At 38.9% G+C, this 24,810-nt stretch overlaps 1 protein-coding gene and 1 pseudogene across 1 annotated transcript; both read left to right on the plus strand.

The window, feature by feature from the left end:
* The first annotated feature begins 338 nt into the window (after positions 1-338).
* LOC136701621 (alpha-1-antitrypsin homolog) lies at positions 339-5,094 on the plus strand. Its single transcript, XM_066676252.1, has 5 exons — positions 339-432; positions 1,383-2,048; positions 2,467-2,737; positions 3,911-4,058; positions 4,712-5,094. The coding sequence occupies exons 2-5, from the start codon at positions 1,391-1,393 to the stop codon at positions 4,898-4,900; spliced, it is 1,266 nt and encodes a 421-aa protein (XP_066532349.1). The 5' UTR covers positions 339-432; positions 1,383-1,390; the 3' UTR covers positions 4,901-5,094.
* Positions 5,095-12,919: 7,825 nt separating this feature from the next.
* Positions 12,920-23,630, plus strand: LOC136701982 (uncharacterized; annotated as a pseudogene).
* Positions 23,631-24,810: the final 1,180 nt, after the last annotated feature.

Below are 24,810 nucleotides of genomic sequence, written 5' to 3' on the forward strand. Positions count from 1 at the left end.
CCTAAAATTCTCTTGCTATTAACATTTACAAAATATAATTAGGTTTATATGTCACTGAAAATGTTTTTAGTTTAATTGCATTTTTAAAAATATAAACAGCACAAATTTGATTTATATTTGTTATATTTATATATTTTTATAGTTATTATTTTCGAACAGTTGTTTGATGATAAGTGAACTTAATTCCATTCATCAAAATACAGCATTAAAATACAATTTAGAATGAATATATGTTTATAATAAAAGCAGTGGTCCAGGGTTTAAAAGACCAAAACAAAGCTTAAAATTTCAAACCCCAAATAAAGGCAAAGGTCCTCATTCATCAACATCTGACAGAAGCGTAGGATTGGAGGATGGGTTATAGTTAATGTTTTAAAACAACAACATTGATTTCTCTGTTTTTATTCACTACGCAACTCTCCTGCACAGAGGGTAAGGAGCTGTGTTTTACTTTAAAACAGTGCTATAAAATGTTACTTATTACAAATTTACAAGTTCCAGAATTTACAACTATTCAATATCCTCTGCATTAAATTTCTTTATTAAAAGCTTAGTGTTCTGCAGAATAGCAATCTACACCTAACTTTTTTCTTGTAAAATGTTGGACAATACCCTGGGTTTTTCATTTTTTAAATGAATCTGAAAATTGTGAAAAAGGTGCCATTTGTAAAAGTATTCATTTTTGGTGAAAACAAATAACAAAAATCCATTTTATTGAAAGTCAGTTTTAATGAAAGAAAACTGATAAATGATTTCACTGTCACAGACAGTTTCCAATGTAGAAATAAAACTGAGAGTTTTGCTGGAGTTGGGGAGCACTCACATAATCTCCATTATTGAGTTCCTGATATAAGCCAGTGTTTAAAAAGATGTTGTCATTGTCAAAAGATGTAAACTCCATTGTAGTTTAAACTGGCTACACTTTCCACTACATCTCCGCTGATATACACAGGACGATGATTCCTCTACTGCTTCTTACTGCAGCCCACTATCAGCACATTTGTTAAGGAGGTTATTACACTGACATCAGTTCTCCAAGAGTTTAATCTACTCCAGTGTGAGTCAGACATAAAACAAGGGAAAACTCTGCTGATTTGTGAGAACTGAGGTGTGGAGCCATATTTATTATTTTAAATGAAAGTATGAATACACAAATCCATTGCTGCTGTGGTTTTCCACAGATGGAGATTATGGAAAATTATATCAACAGCTTTCAACACAACCCCTTGAAAGCTTGCTCCCCTTTTTCCCACCCATCGACATACACAGGATTAAGTCTCTCTCTGTTCTAAGTAATAGGAGCATCATAGTGTAAATTACTTTCTTGTGACACTCTGTCCAGAGGCTAAATATGAGCAAATATCTTTCTGTTTCCTCTGCAGGTGATAAAATGTGGGTAAATATATTCTTCCTGGTTGTCCTCCAGCTCATGGTGGTTTCAGCAGATGACCATAAACATGATGAACCATCAGATCATGATAAACATCTCCACCATGGAAAGGAAGAACCTCACCCCAGCCATAAGGGAGGAGAAGACTTGTCCCACAAACTCTCGCCCCACAACGCAGATTTTGCCTTCTCCCTCTACAAGAAGCTAGCAGCAGATCCTGAATCCAAAGGCAAGAACATCTTCTTCTCTCCACTGAGCATCTCCATGGCTCTGTCCATGATGGCTCTGGGAGCCAAGGGTTACACTCACTCCCAGATCTTCAGCTCTCTGGGCTACAGTAATCTCACATCTGATCAGGTCCATGAAGGTTTTGAGCACTTACTCCACATGCTGGGACACAGCCAGGAGGCCATGCAGCTGGAGGCGGGAAGTGCATTAGCCATACGTGAAGGCTTCAAACCTCTGGACAAGTTTCTGAAGGACACTCAGCATTTCTACCAAGGAGAGGCCTTCAATGTGGACTATTCCAAACCTGATGTCGCTGTGCAGGAAGTTAACAAGTACATTGCCAAAAAGACCAAGGATATGATCACTGACATGGTTAAGACCCTGGACCAGGACACAGTGATGCTCCTCATCAACTACATCTACTTTAGAGGTATGGTAGGCTTCTAAATATTTTCATTTGGTATTAACTACTTCCAGACACTAAGATTAGCATGTCAGTGTGATGTATAAAATCCCACAACACTGGGCTGGGGAGAAGTGGAACAATGTTTTCTAGCGTGGTCGAATGTATTCCATTCCATTTTAGATTTCATGAATTCAGAAGCTATCATCTATCAACAGTACTTTTGAGCATCTTAATGAGCATTTAATGCTGATGACTTTCATGAGATCCTTAAAATCTGGGATATTTTCCTCTGTAAGTTTGTTGCAGTAACAGCTTCATTTCAGAAGAACCACTGAATAAGTAACTGATCAAGTGTTTGACCATAAAGTGCATGCCATCGTCCCAAAATTAATTATGTATTATTGTGAATTGCAATAACAAGCTGAAAACTCTGTATTCAAAGGAAAATGGAAGAAGCCTTTTGAAGTGCCATACACAAAAAAGGCAGAATTTCATGTGGATGAGAACACCAAGGTGACTGTGGATATGATGCAAAGAACGGGTAATTATAAATACTACATGGACTGGAAGAACTTCACTTCAGTCATCATGGTTCCTTACAAAGGCAACGTTTCTATGATGGTCGTGCTACCTGACGAGGGGAAAATGGAGGAACTGGAGAAGAGCATTAATAAAGATCAAATCAAGTACTGGCAGGACAGAATGGCCCAAAGGTAACATCACAAATCCATAAATTTCGTGTGCATTACTAATCTACTTTATTATGCACTCGCTAAATAAACTCTGAACCTGCAAATGACCAGAAGGAAGTTCCCCTCTCCTTTTGGTAGGTAGACCTCCTTCAATCCTGATCTTGATGGCTTTCTAGATTTTTGTAACATGTTGTATCTGGTTATGATTGATTGTGATTGGTTATGGCTGGTAATGGTATGGAGTTTGTCCATCTGTTAATGAACAGGGTTCTACTTCTGCATGACCAGAGAATTCAGGCAGCAAATGGAATTATTCTTATTTGCTTGGTTTGTTTCTCCCTAAAACACCAAAGAACAAAAGAAAACACCAAGATTCAAACAAAGATCCTAATTTGTGGGAAATTGTAACTTTTTTGTCTTTTCCCTTTTTATCTCTTCTGTTCCTTTGTCATTTGTTTTTCTGTTTCATTTCCCCTATGGCTTTCTATTTTCAGTTGTTTTTTTCATATCAACATTATTTTCTCTATTCCTATCTTGATTGTTTGATTTATTTTTCTGTTGTTTTTCTCTTGTCAGAAACAGTTCTACATGTCTGCATAATGGTCACCCCTCTACACGGGTGTGACATTGAGTGCTGTTTGCTATGGTAATATATATAGCACTCAGCAGGTGAGCCTAGTAAGGCCAACTGACCCACAGAAGTCTGAGAAATTGAGTTCCTTTGGCTAACAGTTCTAATTGGTGTAGAGTTGTCCATGCCCTCTGCTGGCTACTGGCAGTGTGGGCTGGTTCCTTATATTTTGGAGCTTAAAGTTAGGTTTAAGTTAATTTGTCCCACACGTGTTGTCACCATTGCAGTTTTGTTTTTGTGTGTCACATGGTTTCAGCCCAGGATCTGCCACTGCATATTCTTCTGCACATCTGTGTTATTCTCTAAACACAGGCACACCTGTACAAAGTGGAAAGTACCTGTGAAAAAGCAGTAGACCATTATAGGACTATATTTTTAGCTCATAATAAGTCTGTAATAGTAAAAATCATTTTGTCAAGATGTTTGCTACCTTTAAAAGGAGAATGCTGGAGGCAGTAGCCATAGCTCAAATGTCCTGCAAGCTACCTAAACCACAATTGTTCCCAAGGGGCTGTTCTCCCTAAACAGAGAAACTGATGAATTTGTTTCTTTTTTCTATCTAGAGCTGTGGATATCTATATGCCCAAGTTCTCCATCTCTGCACGGTATTCTATCGCAGAAACCCTTGAAGAAATGGGAATAACTGAGGCATTCTCAAACACAGCAGATTTCTCTGGGATCAGTGAGGAGACAAAACTGAAGGCCTCAAAGGTACACTAAACAAATTGTGAATAAAAACTGAATGCAACGATGCGGAGAAGGCAAATGTCAATATTTTATTCGTAATAGAATATAGATGACAGGTCAAAAGTTTAATCTGAGTAAATGTAACATTTTAAAGGAAAAATATGTTGATTCACAATTTCACAATGTCAAAAAATCCTAAAAAAGTTGGGACAAGTAGCAATAAGTGGCCAGAAAAAGCAAATTGAGCATATAACGAACAGCTGGAAGACCAATTAACACTAAATAGGTCAATTGACAACATGATTGGGTATAAAAAGAGCTTCTCAGAGTGTCAGTGTCTCTCTGAAGTCAAGATGGTAAGAGGATCACCAATTCCACCATTGTTGCGCAGAAAAATAGTGTAGCAATACCAGAATGGTGTTACCCAGCGTAAATAAAAAGACTTTTAAAATATCATCATCAATCATGCATAACATCATCAAAAGATTCAGAGAATCTGGAACAATTGCTGTGCGTAAGGGTCAAGGCTGTAAAACTCTACTGGATGCTTGTGATCTCCGGGCCCTTAAACATCACTGCACCTCAAACAGGAATGCCATTGTCAAGGAAACTTTTTTGGAATTGGGTTTGTATAGAAAAATAACAGAACTACTTACTCTATGTAACTGTCCCCACAGGTGATCCATCAGGCGGTGTTGAAAGTGGACGAGAAGGGAACTGAAGCAGCTGCTGCCACCGTTGTGGAGGTGATTCCATACTCAGTGCCTCCTACAGTGGAGCTCAACCGACCATTCCTGGTGTTTATTGTGGAGGACAGTACCAAGAGCATCCTCTTCATGGGCAAGATCACCAACCCCACTCTGTAGAGACTCTAAACTACACCATGAAATCTGTGGTGCACTCTACTTTCTCTGTGTACATCACAAATAGAATTAGAGAGTCTAGACTCCTCCAAAGAACAGTAAAAGCTCCCATAAATATCTTCTCCTATACAATGTACAATGAATGCATGGAATGTTTGTGTTGTTTTTGAGAAGACATACATTGAATAGGAATAAAATACTGTAATTAGTATTTAATTTATTTGTTCATTCTTTCATTCATTTTCTGTAAGCATTTAGCAATGGTAGGTCTGTGACTCTCTGTGATCTTTGCATTCAAGGCACAAACACACCCTGTGAAGGGGATCAAAGCCTCATCCCGTCATTCTCTCACACACCTGTGGACAACTTCACATGTTCACCCAGTCACTCACACACTCGCATCTGTGGTAAATTTCATTCAGACAGTCCAATTAACAACATGCATGTTCAAGCTGTGAAACCAAAATCACCCAGAGGAAACCCATGCAGAAATATCAAGAACAAACCATGCTCCCCACACAGATTGACTTAAGATGACTCAAAACCCCACAACTCTGCAGCTATGTGTTAGTGACACTTCCAGTATCACCGCCACTGTGCCACCTATGAGTTGAATATTTAGTTTATTATATTTAATATAGGGTGGCATAATGGTGCAGCAGGTAGTGTCTCTGTCTCACAGCTCCAGGTACCTGCAGGTTGTGGGTTCCAGTCCCACTCTGGGTGACTGTCTGTGAGGAGTTTGATGTGTTATCCCTGTGCCCATGTGCATTTCCTCCCATTGGTAGGTCAAATAAAATTTATTTGTATAGTGCTTTTTACAACTGATGTTGTCACAAAGCAGCTTCATGGAATTCCATTAAGACAAAGATTTGATATGAAATGTAAAAATCCCCAGGTGAGGAAGCCAGTGGCGACAGTGGCAAGGAAAACTCCCTCAGCTGAGGAACAAACCTTGGGAGGAACCAAGGCTCACAAGGGGTGACCTATCCTCCTCTGGTCAATCTACTGGAAATAATAATTAGGAGACCGTGAGAACTTCAGTGTAGGGGCAGCTTCAAGGCACTTGGTGGTTGATGGAGTGTGGGCAGCTGGTCTGAAGCATGGAGGAGGATCTCGACAGTCCATCAGTGTCCAGACAGACAGGTGGGCAGTCGTTTACTCTGAAAAAGGTAAAGGGATGGAATTAGTTTTGAACTGTTTGGTGTTTGTAAAGCAGAAAATGTGAACATTTACAGAGTGTGGCTAATGACTCCAGCAGATCTGACTATGACAGCTTTAACTAAAAGGAGAGAACCAGAAGGACACACAGACACAGGAGCATTCTGAAGCACTGGCTCCACCGTCAACAAACCTGAGTGAAGCAGTGGGACGACACCAGCGTCTCAGTTTACTATAATTCCCTGTGTCCATGGACCCCCCCGGATCTGCAGCCTTTATCTATGGGGGAGCATTAACTACCAAAAAGTAAACTAAACAAATGAGTTTATAGCCTAGATTTGAAGATTACAACTGTGTCTGAGTCCCAAACATTTTCTGGAAGATCATTCCAGAGTTTGGGGGCTTTATAAGAAAAAGCTCTTCCCCCAGCTGAGGCCTTCTGAATTCTGGGAACTATTAAAAATCCAGCACTCTGTGATCTGAGTAATCATGGAGGCTCATAATAGGAAAGAGTATATTGAAGGTATTCAGGAGCGAGCCCATGTAGAGCTTTATATATTAGTAACAGAATTTTGTAATCGATGTGGAATTTTACACGCAGCCAATGAAGTGATGATAGACCTGGACTGATATGTTCAAATTTCCTGGCTGCAGCATTTTGAACTAGTTGAAGTTTTCTTAAATTTCTGCTGGTGCATCCTGACAGTCGTGCATTACAGTAGTCAAGCCTTGAAGTAATAAAGGCATGTACTAATGTTTCTGCGTCCTGCAGGGATAAGGCATTTCTAATCTTAGCGATGTTGCGAAGATGTAAAAAAGCTGTCCTAGTGATACTGCCTATGTGTTGATCAAATAAATCTGGGTCAATTATGACACCAGGATTTTTTGCTGCTGAACCAGGTTTAACTGGAAAGTCAGCAAGATTTTAAATTAAATCTGATAATTTATTTCTTGCCACATTTGGACCCAAAAGCAGGACCTCTGGTTTGTTGCTATTTAGAAGGAGGAAGAACACAGTCCTCTATTTTCTTTAATCTGTGTTTGTCATGGGGCTTGGCTGAAATATACAATTGCATGTCATCTGCGTAACAGTGAAAATTAATGTCATGGTTTCTTATAACTGTGCCTAGCGGTAACATGTGTAATGTAAATAATAATGGTCCTAAAATAGAGCCTTGCAGAATTCCAAATCTTACTTTAGAATAATTTGAATTTAAATTGTTTACTTTTAGGAATTGATAACATTCCGTTAAGTAAGATTTGAACCATAACAGGGCTGTCCATGTAATTCCAACCATGTTTTCTAACCTTTCTTGGAGAATATTGTGGTCTATCATATCGAAAGCTGCGCTGAGGTCAAGAAGCACCAACAGGGATGCATGGTGTTGATCAGAGGCAAGACGATCATTTGTTATCTTGACTAGAGCTGTCTCTGTACTATGATGTGGCCTGAATCCAGAATTTTTCATATATATGATTCTTATGTAGATATGAACTAAGTTGTTGGGCCACGGCTTTTTCTAAGATCTTGAATAGAAATGGCAGATTAGATATAGGCCTGTAAATAGACAGTATACTAGAATCAAGCTTAGGTTTCTTGATCATAGTTTTAATAACTGCTAGTTTAAAAGCTTTGGGTACATGGCCCAGGCTAAGGGATGAATTTACTACTAAAAGAGGATTGACAATAGCTGGTAGTACTTCTTTGAGTAATTTTGTGGGAATTGCATCAAGTGTGCAAGTTGTACAGGTTGCAGAGGTGATAATCTTCTCCAGTTCTAACTGTGGGAGTGGGTAAAAGGTTTCAAGTCTTTCTTGACATTTACCTTATGTTTTATATCACATCGGGTGGCAGCCAGGTCGGATTTAATACTGGGGCTTGAGTTTGTTGTCTAATATTCTCAATTTTATTATTAAAGAAGTCCATAAAATCTTTACTGGTGAGAGTTGTTGGAATTAGTTGTTCAGAACCTGCTTGATTTTTTGTAGTTCTGGAAAACACACTAAACAGTACTCTAGGATTTTTATTATTGGAGATTAGCAAGGCCAGATATGCTGAGCAAGCTTTAGTGAGGGCATTTCTATACTCTATAAGGCTGTCCTTCCAGGAAGAGTGGAACACTTCCAGCTTGATTGATCGCCAATTCTGCTCTAGTTTCCGTGATGTTTGTTTTAATGTACGTTTTTAAGGTTTTATCATTATACCATGGGGCAAGCTTTTTCTGTCTTATACTTTTTGCCACATTTTCTAAAGTAGATCGACAGGTATTTTCTAAGTAGTCAGTTAGTACATCTACCTCCATTGGGCCTGATGGAGTGGGAACTGGTGTTGATATTTCTGGGAGGTTTTCTATAAATTGTAGGGCAGTAGATGGTTTTATTATACGCTTTGTAGAATAGTGAGGGGATTTACATATATTATGGCTAAGACCTAGCTCATATGAAAGGTAATGGTCGGAGATTGCTGAGGATTGCGGTAAGATATTAATTTTGTCTATGTTAAGACTTAGTGCCAAAACTAAGTCTAAAGTGTGACTGCAGTAGTTTGTAGGCCCTGTTACATTTTGAGTCTAGGATTGAGGTAAATGCCTTTTTTAGTAGGTCACTTTCCTTCTAAAAATGGATATTGAAATCTCCTACAATTATAACTAGGTTTGGAGCAACATCACTGAATTCTTTCAGAAATTCTGGATAAGGCCCTGGTGGTCTGTAAATGTTACATGATAAAAACACGTCCTTTATTGTGACCGGTATTTCTAGGGAATTTTGGTAAATTACACATACTCCACATCCTTTGCCTGATAATCTTGGGCTATGTACATATTTATAGTCTGGGGGGTGGCTTCATTTAGTGCTGAATATTCATTTGGTCTAACCCACGTTTCCGTGAGACAGAAAACGTTGAATTTATGATCACTTATGATATCATTTACAATGACTGCTTTTGATTTTAGTGATCTTATGTTGAGTAACCCACATTTTAGTTCTGAGGTGTTGCTGCTATCATATGTGTATGATTTAATATTGATTAGGTTGTTGAAACAGGCTGATTTTGTTTTTCTACTTTTACATTTAATTCGGGGGAAAGACACAGTCTCAATACAGTTGAACGTAGGTGACGCCTCTAGGCAGTTCGCAGACGGTCGGTTTAGCCTGTCTGTCTGTGAATGGTGGATTGGTGACTCAAATAAGTGTCCCTATAGGTGAGTGAATGAGTAAGTATGTGTTGTTCTGTGAAGGACTGTCACCCTGCCTTGTGCTCAGTGTTTCTGGGTAGACTCCAGACCCACCATGACCCTGAACTTGATAAGGGTTGCAGACAATGAATGGTAGAAAAAAAATAGATATAGTCATTTTGATTAAGTATTTGGGTTGAATAGAGAAATATAAAATTTTTATTTTGTTGTTTGAAACCTCTTAACATCAGCCAGGATTAAAAGACCACCTTTGACACTTCTCCTCATTCATATATTCTAAGTTCAGTGTTCACCTTAGGATAAATTCTTTCACCACACTCTGCAATGATTAACCTGTTAGCAAATTTGTGCTCTGCTCATACCCTGGCTTCTCCAAATAAACAAATACAGACATCTCTCAGAGGTCTGGACCTGACTCTCAGAGGTCAAGCTTATGATTAACTCCAGCTGAAGATATCACAATGTATCTTCAAAATGTGTCACCTTAGGACATCTGTCTCTCTTTTATACACACACATTATATATATATATATATATATATATATATATATATATATATATATATATATAATGTGTGTGTATAAAAGAGGAAGTGAGAACAGCCATAAATTTACAATGTCAGAAACAGTAGCACATTTGTTGCTCCACACTTGGTCATCATCTAGTCCTTTGTCAGTGGACAAACTGATGGGTGGACCTTTCTAAGTCCAGCAGTGATACAGGTGACACATAAATACTCCAGTAGCACTAATGCACATCTGTGGGATGAGAAGTCTCATCAGACTTAAACCTGTCCTTATATGAACTCTAACTCCAAGCTTCAGATGATCAGAACATACAATAATATACCTTATGTAACTTTCTCCCACAACAGTTTACAGCACCGTTTCTGTGCTTCATCCTCAGGTTCATAAAAGTGAGATTTAGTGAAACAGTGCTACCAATGAATGGGAGCTCACTTTGTAATTGTAAAATAACTAGTATCATAACTAGTCGTAACCAATCACAAACAATCAAACTTTAATCCCCGGGATTCTGTGGCCTTTCAGCCATGTCTGAGGTGATCTGATATACCTACCTAAAAGATTGTTCCAAAAAGCTACAAATGCTAATATTCAGCACAATTCATTCATTCATTATCTATAAGCCCTTATCCAGTTCAGGGTCGCAGTGGGTTCAGAGCCTACCTGGCACTATTGGGCGCAAGGCAGGAATACACCCTGGAGGGGGCACCAGTCCTTCACAGGGCAACACAGACACATACTGTGGGAGGAAACCAGAACACCCAGAGGAAACCCACACGGACACGGGGAGAGCACATCAACTCCTCACAGACAGTCACCTGGAGCAGGAATCGAACCCACAACCTCCAGGTCCCTGGAGCCATGTGACTGCGACACTACCTGCTGCACCACCGTGCCACCTATTCAGCACAATCCCAGCAACAATACGGTTAGAGAAGTATTTGTCATTCATCTGTGTGTTTTTTATTAACTCATAATAACATAATTAACTAATTATGGACTTCTCAATATCCTATTTTCAAAGGTGCTGATATATTGTGAAAAAACACATTGTGAACATTTATGAAGTTTTCTTTTGAGCTCAGGACTTTGGAGGTATGGGCGTTGGCTTCACACTGGTGTTTACAGCTTTCTTATATTTTAAATAGTTTTTCTTCTATTTTGCTATAAATCTGACTTGACAGTATTTTTTTTAAACTTGCGGCTCACACATTGATTATTAATGAGATAAGTGTAAAACACAGGTTAGAAATCCTCTCCCTACTTTCAAAGATAACGACCTATTAGCCCCAACCCCAACCCATCCCATCAGTGAGAGCAACTGAATTGTTTATTTGTAAATGATGAAATTTTAGTTATTTATTAAGTTATTTGGAGCAACAAAGCCATAAATGTGAGCTTCAGACCAATACCTAAAAAGCAGCAGAGAGCATCCAAATATAAGCAGTTTTTTCCCTCTATCAGCTGAGTTATATGCTTCTGCATTACAAAACATTTACAGTCAGGTTTACAGATCCCATTGCTGGAATAGGGTACTGTACTAGCATAGCATTTATGCTAACAAAGGTCAAATATGCTGCAGAAAAACTAGTCAAATATAATTCACTTACTCATCACAAAATCAAGCCGTTCCTCCTCAGGCAGTTGTAATGTGTGACTGTGCCATCTCGGAGCTCCATGCTCAGTGCGAAAACACAGCCATGTGCCTCTCTTTTTATGACTAAAATGAGTGTTTTCACATGTTGTAATTCTTCAGTAAGAGCAGTCATATTATAGTCATGCTATAATAAATTAAGATTAATGGGTGGGCCATCAAGGGTCACAGTCTCAGAGAGAGATGTGCCTCTTTTTACTTATCTTTCTATAACAACCAGGTAAAAATAGATTTATTTTCAACCCCCATATATTTGAAAAATGACTCTTTAAGGTTTTTGGGGTATGCTTATTATGTTTCTAGAACAAAAACTCACTGAGTTGCATAAGTGTTTTGGCAAAAGCTTTGATTTATCCTGACAGTATTACTGCAGACTTCAGATGGTTAATGACATTTCATGAGGTAAAAAGGCTAGGACTGTTTTTTTTTTCTTGTTTGTGTTTTTTTAGAAATTACATTTCTTCTATGTTCCCTTAAATGTCCTCAATTTGGAGAAATTTTATGGAACCCTCAGTATCACTTTTATAAAATTATACAGAAATATCTATCACTGCAATAATGCTGCATCAGTAAATAAAGTCCAGGGGTTAACTGTGGGGATGTATCTAAAGAAAAGTGGGTTGGATATTAGTTAATATTTAAAGGATATTATTTAATTCATTTCTCCACTCTTAACTTTTCTCTTGGTCTGAGTGTATCTTGGTCTGAGTGTATTTTTACTGCATGCAGTTGTCCTTGCTTATATTAGCTTTTTTGTTGGATGACAATTATATTTTTATATAGTTTTGAGCAAACAATGTGCTCACTGCCTTATGTCCAATTTTGTGTGCAACAACAAAAACTGTGAAATGATAATTGTATCACTACCAGGTCATAGTCAAAAAACTTTAGCTTTAGCCTAAACCACAGGTGTAATTTTAAGCTGAAGCTTCTGAGGACACAGCATTTGAGCCTAAGACTCCATGACTTATTTGTTAATTAATTAATTGTCTGTAAGTGCTTATCCAGTTCAAGGTAAAGGAGGGTCCAGAGCCTACCCAGAATCACTGGGTGCAAGGCAGGAACACACACTGCAGGAGGCGCCAGTCCTTCACAGGGCGACACACACACACACACATCTATGGACACTTTTTGAGTCACCAATCTTCCTACTAATGGAGGAAACTCATGTGGACACGGGGAGAACACACCAAACTCCTCACAGATAGTCACCCGGAGCAGGACTTGAACCCACAACCTCCAGGTCCTAGGAGCTGTTTGACTGGAACACTAACTGCTGCACCACGATGCGACCCATAACTCATTCAGAGTTTAGAAATGTTTACGACCCAAATGCAGCTAACTATCATATAATTAATTATAATCATTATTTATTGTTTTTTTAAACAAACTTTCTATGCATGAAAGGGGGTGGCCATGTTTAACAGAGTGCAGATTTCTGGTATAAAGATGCAGTCTCTTGCTTGTACTCTGTGCAGGTGCTAATATGTGGGTGAAGATTTTCCTCCTGGGTGTCCCCTTCCTGACAGTTGTCTTGGCAGATGACCATAAACATGAGAATCATCAGATCATGATAAACATCTCCACCATGGAAAGGAAGAACCTCACCCCAGCCATGAGGGAGGAGACGACTTGTGCCACAAACTCTCGCCCCACAACACAGACTTTGCCTTCTCTCTCTACAAGAAGCTAGTGGCAGATCCCGAATCCAAAGGCAAGAACGTCTTCTTCTCTCCACTGAGCATCTCCATGGCTCTGTCCATGCTGGCTCTGGGAGCCAAGGGAAACACCCACTCCCATATCTTCAGCTCTCTGGGCTACAGTAATCTCACATCTGATCAGGTCGATGAAGGTTTTGAGCACTTACTCCACATGCTGGGACACAGCCAGGAGGCCATGCAGCTGGAGGCGGGAAGTGCATTAGCCATACGTGAAGGCTTCAAACCTCTCTCAGCATGGACTCTCAGCATTTCTACCAAGGAGAGGCCTTCACTCTGGACTATTCCAAGCCTGATGTCGCTGTGCAGGAAGTCAACAAGTACATCGCTAAAAAGACCAAGGATTTGATCACTGACATGGTTAAGACACTGGACCAGGACACAGTGATGCTGCTCATCAACTACATCTACTTTAGAGGTATGGTAGGCTCCTCTGTAAGTTTGTTGCAGTGACAGCTTCATTTCAGAAGAACCACTGAATAAGCAACTGACCAAGAGTTTGACCATACAGTGCATTATGTATTAATGTGAATTGCAATAACAAGCTGAAAACTCTGTACTCAAAGGAAAATGGAAGAAGCCTTTTGAAGTGCCATACACCAAAAAGGCAGAATTTCATGTGGATGAGAACACCAAGGTGACTGTGGATATGATGCAGAGAACGGGTAATTATAAATACTACATGGACTGGAAGAACTTCACTTCAGTCATCATGGTTCCTTACAAAGGCAACGCTTCTATGATGGTCGTGCTACCTGACGAGGGGAAAATGGAGGAACTGGAGAAGAGCATTAATAAAGATCAAATCAAGTACTGGCAAGACAGAATGTTCCAAAGGTAACATCACAAATCCATAAATTCAGTATGCATTACTAATCTACATTATTATGCACTCGCTGAATAAAATCTGAACCTGCAAATGACCAGAAGGAGGTTCCCCTCTCCTTTTGGCAGGTAGACCTCCTTCAATCCTGATCCTGATGAGTTTATCCCTCGCAAATTATAAGATTATTTTGCTCATTTAAATAGAATGAGAAGTCCAAATATTATTACATATTCAACTAAAAGAACAGGGTTCTACCTGTGCATGACCAGAGATTCAAACAAAGATCCTTAGTTAATTTGTGGGAAATTGTTACTTTTCTCTTTTTATCTCTTCTGTTCCTTTGTCATCTGTTTTTCTGTTTCATTTCCCCTTTTGCTTTCTATTTTCAGTTGTTTTTTCATATCAACATTATTTTCTCTATTCCTATCTTGATTGTTTGATTTATTTTTCTGTTGTTTTTCTCTTGTCAGAAACAGTTCTACATGTCTGCATACTGGTCACCCCTCTACACACGTTTGGTGTTGAGCGCTACTTGCCATGGTAATATTTATAGCACTCAGCAGGTGAGCCTAGTAAGTATCCACAGAAGTCTGGGAAATTGAGTGCCTTTAGCTAACAGTTCTAATTGTTGTAGCGAGTTGCCCATGCCCTCTGCTGGCTACTGGCAGTGTGGGCTGGTTCCTTATATTTTGGAGCTTAAAGTTAGGTTTAAGTTAATTTGTCCCACACGTGTTGTCACCATTCCAGTTTTGTTTTTGTGTGTCACATGGTTTCAGCCCAGGATCTGCCACTGCATATTCTTCTGCACATCTGTGTTATTCTCTCAACACAGGGACACCTGTACAAAGTGGAAAGTACCTGTGAAAAAACAGTAGACCATTCTAGGACTTTTTTTTTCATTCTAGGGCTCATAATAAGTATGTAATAGTAAAAATAATTTTGTCAAGATGTTTGCTACCCTTAAAAGGAGAATGCTGGAGGCAGTATCCATAGCTCAAATGTCCTGCAAGGTACCTAAACCACAATTGTTCCCAAGGGGCTGTTCTCCCTAAACAGAGAAACTGATGAATTTGTTTCTCTTATTTCTACCTAGAGCTGTGGATCTTTATATGCCCAAGTTCTCCATCTCTGCTCTGTATTCTATAGCAGAAACCCTTGAGGAAATAGGAATAACTGAGGCATTCTCAAATACAGCAGATTTCTCTGGGATCAGTGAGATGACAAAATTGAAGGCCTCAAAGGTAAAATCAAGTTTACAGGCACAGTTATATAGAAAAATAACAGAACTACTTACTCTATGTAACTGTCCCCACAGGTGATCCATCAGGCGGTGTTGAAAGTGGACGAGAAGGGAACTGAAGCAGCTGCTGCCACCGTTGTGGAGGTGATGCCAAACTCAGTGCCTCCTAAAGTGAAGCTCAACTGACCATTCCTGGTGTTTATTGTGGAGGACAGTACCAAGAGCATCCTCTTCATGGGCAAGATCACCAACCCCACACTGTAGAGACTCTAGACTACACCATGAAATCTGTGGTGGACTCTATTTTCTCTGTGTACATCACAAATAGAAATAGAGAGTCTAGACTCCTCCAAATAACAGTAAAAGCTCCCACAAATATCTTCTTCTATACAATGTACAATTAATTCATGGAATGTTGGTGTTGTCTTTGACCAAATACATACATTGAATAGGAATAAAATATTTGTATTATCAAATCAATCATTCATTCTTTCATTCATTTTCTGTAAGCACTTTGTCATGTTCAGGGCAACGGTGGGTCTAGAGCCTATCTGGAATCAATGGATTCAATGCAGAAACACATCCTGTACAGGGAATCAAAACTAATACCAACATGTGTGTTTGGCCTGTGCAAAGGAAATACCTGGAGGAAACATACACTATTAAAAATAAAAAGTGCTACAAAAGTTTATTTGAGTGAGATTTGTCCAGCAGCAATTTAGGGGGGCTTGATTGTTCAGCTGTTTGTTGAGGCTCTGTAAAAGCTTTATACTAGGCTTTTGTTTTGATGGCTTGTTTTTTTTTTTTTTTTTTTGTTTCTTGACCCTTGTGTAAAAGTGGTTATGATAGCCTTTGTCCTTTTTATTTTTTTTTTTTTTTTTTTACCTAGGGATAGGCTGAGCAAGGCTTTTCTTGTTCAAATAAAAATACTACACTACAATTGCCTGATTCACTTGTGTTTATCATAAGTTTTTATGAACTGAAACCAGAGCACCTAACCGAGACAGCCAAGGAGTCAGAAGTCACCGAGCAAGTTTGGATCTTCAGTTCCAGCATTAAGAATCAATGATGAATTGACTCCAAGATCCACCACTGAACAAAGGAAGATCCACTCTGACTCCACTAAGAAAATCTCAGAAAGAACTGACTACATTTTAAGTATTGAGTCTTCTGCAGAAAGAATGACATACATTTTAATTATTAATTTTGTTTATTTTCTTTATTGCGCCACAAAAGCTTCCACACTAGAACTGATCCACAGCTTGTAAACTTGATTGACACACATTATGAGTCTTCCATTGCATATCTGAGAACATACTGCAAATAGTAAATGTGTCTCTACTCAAGCATTAAAAACTGCAGTAATTAAACATCTCTTAAAAATAAAAAAAGAGCAGTTTAGATTGCACATTTATAGACAAAAGTATTGAGAAAGTAGATTTTATTCAGCTCAGCATTTTTTTAAATGAATACTTATTATGATGACTTCCAGCCAGGCTTTTGACCACAACACAGCACAGAAACTGCCCTCATAAAGATCCTAAATGACATCTGCCTGAACTCAGACTGCTGTAAAATGTGTTAGGGCTTCTCAACTTAAGTGCTGCATTTGATACTGTCGATCACAGCATCCTTTTGAACAGACAGTCCAAAACAGGAACAGTTCTCAGCTGGTTTATATCATATTTAGAGGACAGAAATTACTTTATTGCTATTGGTAGCTATGAACCAATACGAACATTGCTGACTTGTGGTGTTCTACAAGGATCCATTCTTGGGCCTCTACTGTCTAGCGTTTCACATTACCACTTGGACAAATCCTTAAAAATAATAAAATAGCCTATCATAGTTACACAGATGACACTCAGATCTATTTAGCTCTGTCATCAGGCCAATATAGTCCCATTGACACTCTCTGCAACTGCCTAGAATTAGTAAATAACTGAATGAGGGACAGCTTCCTTCAACTAAACAAAGATAAGACAGAGGTGATTTTGTTTGGCCGTAAGGAGCAAAGCTTTGAGGTCACTTCTCAACTTAACAGCAGAGCTCTGAAGCCTAAGGGCCAGGTCAGAAACATTGACGTAATCCTGGACTCAGATCTAAACGTTTTCATTCATTCATTCATTCATTTATTCATTCATTCATTATCTGTAACCTCTTATCCAGTTCAGTGTCGCAGTGGGTCCAGAGCCTACTTGGAATCATTGGGCACAAGGCAGGAATACACCCTGGAGGGGGCAGATCTAAAGTTTAACAGCAAAAATAAAGGCAATAACAAAATCTGTATTTTATCAACTCAAGAACATATCAAAATTCAAAGGTTATGTGTTACAACCAGACTTAGAAAAACTAATTCATGCATTCAACTCTAGCAGGCTGGACTACCGAAGAGGTCAGTTCGGCAGCTGCAGTTTATCCACGATTCAGCAGCTATAACTCTTACCAAAACCAAGAGAACCAACCAAAACTCTTCTGTCCTCAGGTCACTGCACTGGCTGCAGATTCAACATGGTGTTGATTTTAAAGTGCTTTTAATTGTTCATAAATCAATAAACTACCTCGGACCCAAATATATTTCAGATCTGCTAGAATCTCACTCAGGACTGGACAGCTAGTGGTGCCCCAGGTCAGAACCACACAGGGGGAGGCAGCTTTCAGTCACTATGCTGCCTGCACCTGGAACAGACTCTGGAACACTTTAGGTATTTCTAAGGACAGAATAAAACATGAATAAAACAAACATGAAGTATCCAGACACATCCAAGCAGGTGACAAAGTCATGGTTCTACTTCCTGTCCCTGGTCCATCACTTTTAGTCATGTTTTCTGGCCCCTATACTGTAGAGGATTGACTCAGTCCCACAGATTGTTATTCATATTCCTGAATGTAAAGAAGAGGTGTGTTTGTTACGTATATATGATGAAAGCTTACAACACCCGTGAGTCTCCTATTGTTAATGGTAATCACAAGCCCTGTGAATTGTCACACAATTCTTAATCTTCTTGTAGATTTTCTAACTAAGACTTTACATGAAGCATTGGCTCATCTACCCCACACAAAGAAAATACATTGTAGAGTTCACTTGCAAATTTTCTTCCCTTTTTACACATGATCTTTCTCAAACAAATGTGTTGACTCATGATATCCAAGTTAGCCCCACCAAACCTATAAAACACACTTTTTTTCCACATTGTTGTTGAAAATAGAAAATTTGATTGTGTTGTTTGAACCATGTTAACATTGGCCAGGTTTAGAAATATGAAGACCACCTGTGGCACTTCTCCTCATCCATAGATTCTGGGTTCAATGTTCACCTTAGGATCAGTGCTTTCACCTCACCCTTAATGCTTTTCCACCAATATGGTTTGGGCTCTGTTATAGCTAGCGAACCTCATTTTGAAATGTTCAGCGCATTTTACCAACAAAACTAGGTTCCAGAACCCAAAAATTTGATTCGCAGTGGGAATGGAGTAGGTAATGGTAGCTTTTTCAGCATGAATTATGACAACAGGAGCAAGGAACGTCTTGATTATGTATTCTCAGATGTGTCCTCGGTTCCACTAAAATTGGTGTTAACATGGGCTGGTTCACTGAAAAGCACCAAGGTTCTTATAAGTCTGAAAGGAACCAGTTCAAGAATCAGAGGTATTTTGGTTGAAAAGCACTATCTGTAATGTTTAACCTGTTAACAAATTTGTGCCTTCTCCAAATAAACATATACAGCCCTCTCGGAGGTCTAGGCCTGATTCTCTGAGGCCAAGCTTATGATTAACTCCAGCTATAGAGTTTACATTGTATCTTCAAAACATGACCACTGATGGACATGTATCTGCTGTCCTTGGTATTCTCTAGCTCCAAGCTCCAGGTCAGGAAGTGCAGTAATATCCATTGTGTAACTGTCTTCCAGAATGGTTTACAGCACGGTCTCTGAGATTTATCCTATATAAAAGTGAGGTTGTGTGGATTTAGTGAAACCTTGTGGATGGGAGCTCATTCAGTTATTGTAAAATAACTAGTATCATAAATCAGTCGTAAACAATCACAAAAGGTAATTAACATTCATAAGGTAAAAAAAGCTAGGAATATCTGGACTGTTTTATTTTTTAATTAGTGTATCTTTAGAAATTACATTTCTCCTATATTCTCTTAAATGTCCTCAATTGGGAGATTTTTTATAAAACACAGTAACACTTTTATAACTTTATATAGAAAAGTCTATCACTGCAATAATACTGCATCACTGAATAAACTCCTGGATTAAACAGTGGGGCTGTCTCTAAAGAAAAGTGGGTTGGGAATTGGTTAATATTTAAAGGATTTTATTTCAGTAATTTCTCCACTCCTCTCTTGGTCTGAGCTTACCTGAGGGTCCCTGACTGTAAGTACCATATATATATATTATAATTTTCCTGTTATATTTAACTTTCAAAGACTAACATTATATATAATTACAACCCCAGATCAGAAGCTTAGCACATAATACATTTATTACTTCATGCTGTTACACTTATTAAATTAGCTATTATACTTGGATGGCAATTTTATTTTTACATAGCTTTTGTGCTCAATGTCTTGTGTCCTTCTTTCTGTTCAACAAAAAAATGGTGAAATGATAATCTTATCACTACTGGGTCATAGTCAAAAAACAGAGCATGAAAACTTGTAAACCTCTTTGGTGTGTTCATTAGATATAAACAGACTGTGGTTTCTGATTTGTTTCTCCGAATTCCTCAAATGAAGAGACATAGCTTGTGTCCCCTGCTTTTCAGATTAGTCTCCTAAGAGAAGAGACCAGGATTATCCTCTGTGTCTCCTCTGGAGATTTAGTGCTGATCTCAGTAATGTCTCACACTGTTAACAAAGAGGAGCAATGACAAAGACAAATGTTTGTGATGTCTCTGAGCTGGAGCTGTGCTTTGGTGGCTATAATGGGTTCCTCCTAAACACAGTGTCTTTAGCAGGTTTGAAAGGAACCCCAGTTAACTCCGAGACTGGGCAATATCTAGTGGCATATAAGTGATTTCAAATGACTGAAAATGGTTTTAGTGTAAACCACAGCAGCAATTTTAAGCTGCAGCTTCTGAGGACACAGCATTCAAGCCTAAGACGCCATGACTCTTTATTATAAATATTATAATAATTTTTATTTTTATTTCACACATTTTCTAAAATGCAGATAAATTATATATATATATATATATATATATATATATATATAGCTGTTCCACAGAGGGTGGCAATGTTTAAAAGAGTGTAGAATTTCTGTATCAAGATGCAGTCTATGGCTGGTACTCTGTGCAGGTGCTAATATGTGGGTGAAGGTTTTCTCCCTGGGTGTCCTCTTCCTGACAGTGATCTCAGCAGATCACCATTACCATGATGAACCATCAGATCATGATAAACATCTCCACCATGGAAAGGAAGAACCTCACCCCAGCCATGAGGGAGGAGAAGACTTGTCCCACAAACTCTCGCCCCACAACGCAGACTTTGCCTTCTCCCTCTACAAGAAGCTAGTGGCAGATCCTGAATCCAAAGGCAAGAACATCTTCTTCTCTCCACTGAGCATCTCCATGGCTCTGTCCATGCTGGCTCTGGGAGCCAAGGGTGACACCCACTCCCAGATCTTCAGCTCTCTGGGCTACAGTAATCTCACATCTGATCAGGTCAATGAAGGGTTTGAGCACTTACTCCACATGCTGGGACACAGCCAGGAGGCCATACAGCTAGAGGTGGGAAGTGCATTAGCCATCCGTGAAGGCTTCAAACCTCTGGACAAGTTTCTGAAGCACACTCAGCATTTCTATCAAGGAGAGGCCTTCACTGTGGACTATTCCAAGCCTGAAGTCGCTGTGCAGGAAGTCAACAAGTACATCGCCAAAAAGACCAAAGATATGATACCTGAAATGATTAAAAAATTGGAGAAGGACACGATCATGATGCTTATCAACTACATCTACTTCAGAGGTATTTCAAAAAGATGTTTTCTACTAATAAAATATCTTATGATGTTTGTAGTAACACATCTTGAATTCCTTTAAGGTGCATGGCAATACCCATTTGAAGCCAAGTACACTGAAAAAGCTGACTTCCATGTGGACAAAAACACCACAGTGACAGTGGACATGATGAAGAAATCTGTCTACAACAAGTTCTTCCATGACTGGAAGAATTCCACTTCGGTCCTCATGCTGCCTTACAAAGGCGCGACTTCCATGATCATTGTTTTACCAGATGAGGCAAACCTGGAGAATCTAGAGAAATACATTAACAAAGATCACTTCAAGTACTGGCATGACAGAATGTATCACAGGTAACCACCATCACCAGGCTTCATCATTTATCTAGAACCTGGCCAACTAATAAAAATATCAGGGGTGTGCATTATACACAAGTTAGGTTGTTATTTGTCCAGGATTCTCTCAAATCCCACTTCTCTGTGATAGGAGGTTGTGGCTAAGGGTTTATTTATTCATGTAATTTAATATAATTAACTACAAGAACCGCGTGGCATGGTGGCGCAGCAGGTAGTGTCGCAGTCACACAGCTCCAGGGACCTGGAGGTTGTGGGTTCGATTCCCGCTCCGGGTGACTGATTGTAAGGAGTGTGGTGTGTTCTCCCTGTGTCTGTGTGGGTTTCCTCTGGGTGCTCCGGTTTCCTCCCACAGTCCAAAAAAAACACATGTTGATAGGTGGATTGGTGACTCAAAAGTGTGTGTGTGTGTGTTGCCCTGTGAAGGACTGGCACCCCCTCCAGGGTGTAATTGCGCCTAATGATTCCAGGTAGGCTCTGGACCCACCGCAACCCTGAATTGGATAAGCGGTTACAGATAATGAATGAATGAACTAGACCCAATATATGTGGTAAGAACTCACCTTGAGTTTCTTGCTCTCTTCAAACACAAGAAAGCCCAAGAGTACTTAAATCAGTATTTATCTTGCACATACAAAAGTTTTACAATTGTACACATTTCGATGTATTTGACATTATAGGAAACTGCTGTATATATTATGTATCTATGTATCCAAACAGCACATTTGTAAGTCACTCTGGAAAAAGCATCTGTTAAATGCCTTAATTGTTAAAATATAAAAGTGTGTTAGATTGTGTGTAAAAGGTTATGGCAAGTCTAAGTCACACCTAAGTAGGGCAAAATGTGGATATTTTGCAAGGAACATCTTGGCTGGGAAGGCCATCTCCCATGGTGCCAGCTGATGTTACAATCTTTGGAGATGAATATAGCATATATTTTAAAGAAACAAATTTGAAATTCATGTTTTTCTGCCGTACAGCACTGTGGATCTCTTCATGCCAAAGTTCTCCATCTCATCCTCCTTTTCACTTGCTGACACACTGAAGGACATGGGGATGGTTCAGGCTTTCTCAGACACTGCCAATTTCTCTGGAATCAGTGAAAACCTCAATCTGAAGGTGTCCAAGGTAATGCAATCTAAATATGTTTACAGTGGTCCTAAGCTTAGCTGGAAATGAATACAGAGATTAGATTATATAAGTCAATGTGCGACTTGTACTCCAAATGTGTACAAGAGAATGGGTCTCCCATATGGGGCGGACATGTTTAAAATCAGTTTATTACAGAATCTCAGAGACAGCCGGTAGACTAGGGGTCAATATGAAGGAGAGTAATTCCTGATTTCTCTTTTTAAAGCCTGTAAGTGGCCAACTTGACACATTATCTGATTTATATTGTGAGGAAGTAATTCACTCAGCATTTCAGCAGCACCAGGTACTGAATGGAAATGTTGAATTTTAAAGACAAAATAGGTGTTTGGAACATACAAATTTAAAAGGTAATTTCTTTCACATTCTTACATTCTTGAAGGAAGGAACAAAAAAATGAATGATCTTAATGCTGAACTTTATTCATTATCTCTGGATGGTTTATACAATCTCATTGGCTACTGAGAGAAGACAAATAAAACAAAGTAAAACAAAGATTTGTATGTGACACTTCAGCTTTCCTAGTTTAAGTCGGAAACCGAAGTTGGTTAATGTTACAAACAGCTGTGGAAATATTTCTGTTCCAACAAACATACCCTGAATGTATCACCAGCCAGAAATACATATACAATACATTAAACTCCAACCGGTGTATAATGTTCTCCACAGGTTCTCCACCAGGCTGTTTTAAAGGTGGATGAGAAGGGAACGGAAGCAGCTGCTGCCACCACTGTGGAGATGACTCCTGACTCATTGCCAGACACAATGATTCTCAACAGACCTTTCCTCGTGTATATTGTGGATGACAGCACCAGAAGCATCCTCTTCATGGGCAGGATCTCCAACCCCATTCTATAGAGACCCTAAACTACACCAAAAATGGAGTGGAACTACATACAGAGGCTCTATAGGTCCATACAAAACCAGTAAAACTTCACAGGGACTCTACAGAATACCAATAAATGAACTTTTTCACATCAACAGGACTGTTACAGTAATTGAAAATGAAACTCTTTGTGTTTGATGTCAGACCAAAACATTTTTTACTCTGATGCTCCAACCCCTACATCTTCTCATAATTTGCCCCTGAAGAAATCACAAAAATAAAACAAGTCTTAAAGCTAGTGCTACTGGGTGTTTTTACCAGAAGATGGCACCACTCACACATGTTTAGGTAGGGCTCCACAAAGAATAGTTTTCAGTGCCTCACATCAGGAAGCAGAGAGCCCAGCTGATGATTGAACAGTGTTGTATTTGCAGCAATAATACATCCTCCAGGAAACATGTAAAACACATGATCAAATGAGGTTTCTTAATGAAAACTTTCAGGAAACAACCTCAATGGCATATTAATAAATTAATAAACCACAGAACAAAATGCCTGATTTTAACACTTAAGTAATGAAATATTTTAAGAACACCACATTCACCTGAGGAACACCACCACACCACAGAGATATAAACACTGATCTTGTGGAGGACCAAAAGAAGATACAACATCTCTCATTTTTTTAAAATCAACTTTAAAAGGGTGCAAAGGGCGGTGTCAGTGGAATCTGTTCCACAGTGTACATCTCAAATCTCATTTTCTCACACTCACACTCATACATGTGGATAGCATGACACATTTACCAATGCCACACTCACACTTATGGGAAGTTTCACAAACTCACAGCTGCGGACAATTTCATACAGCTAATCCACTTATCCACCTGTTTGTTTTGACTGTGGGAGGAAAATGGGGCACCCAGTGATTATGTTGAAAACACAATTAAAGTCTTGTAGATGTAATTAGCAGGTAAATTACAGCAGAAATTATACACTGCATCAGTTAAATCCTCCTCGAATGTTATCTAAGTGCTAAAAATGCTAATTATTAGCTTAGCCATCTAGTTAACTATTAAAATATTAAATCTTGAGAGTGAAGACAGGGGAGTGAAAATTACTTAAATATTTTATATGTCATGTTTGAAAGGAAAGGAATAGAATATTTACAATGTTTTTACCTTATGCAAACAGGAAGCTAGCTGTCTCATTCAATTACATGTATTTGGTAATATATGAAAAGTGATGTAAACAGTGGTTGGTTGCTTGTTTGCTGTTTAAATTGATCTGTGTGCATGTATAT

The sequence above is a fragment of the Hoplias malabaricus genome, chromosome 7, assembly GCF_029633855.1.
Source record: "Hoplias malabaricus isolate fHopMal1 chromosome 7, fHopMal1.hap1, whole genome shotgun sequence".
In the NCBI taxonomy this organism is placed as follows: Eukaryota; Metazoa; Chordata; class Actinopteri; order Characiformes; family Erythrinidae; genus Hoplias; species Hoplias malabaricus.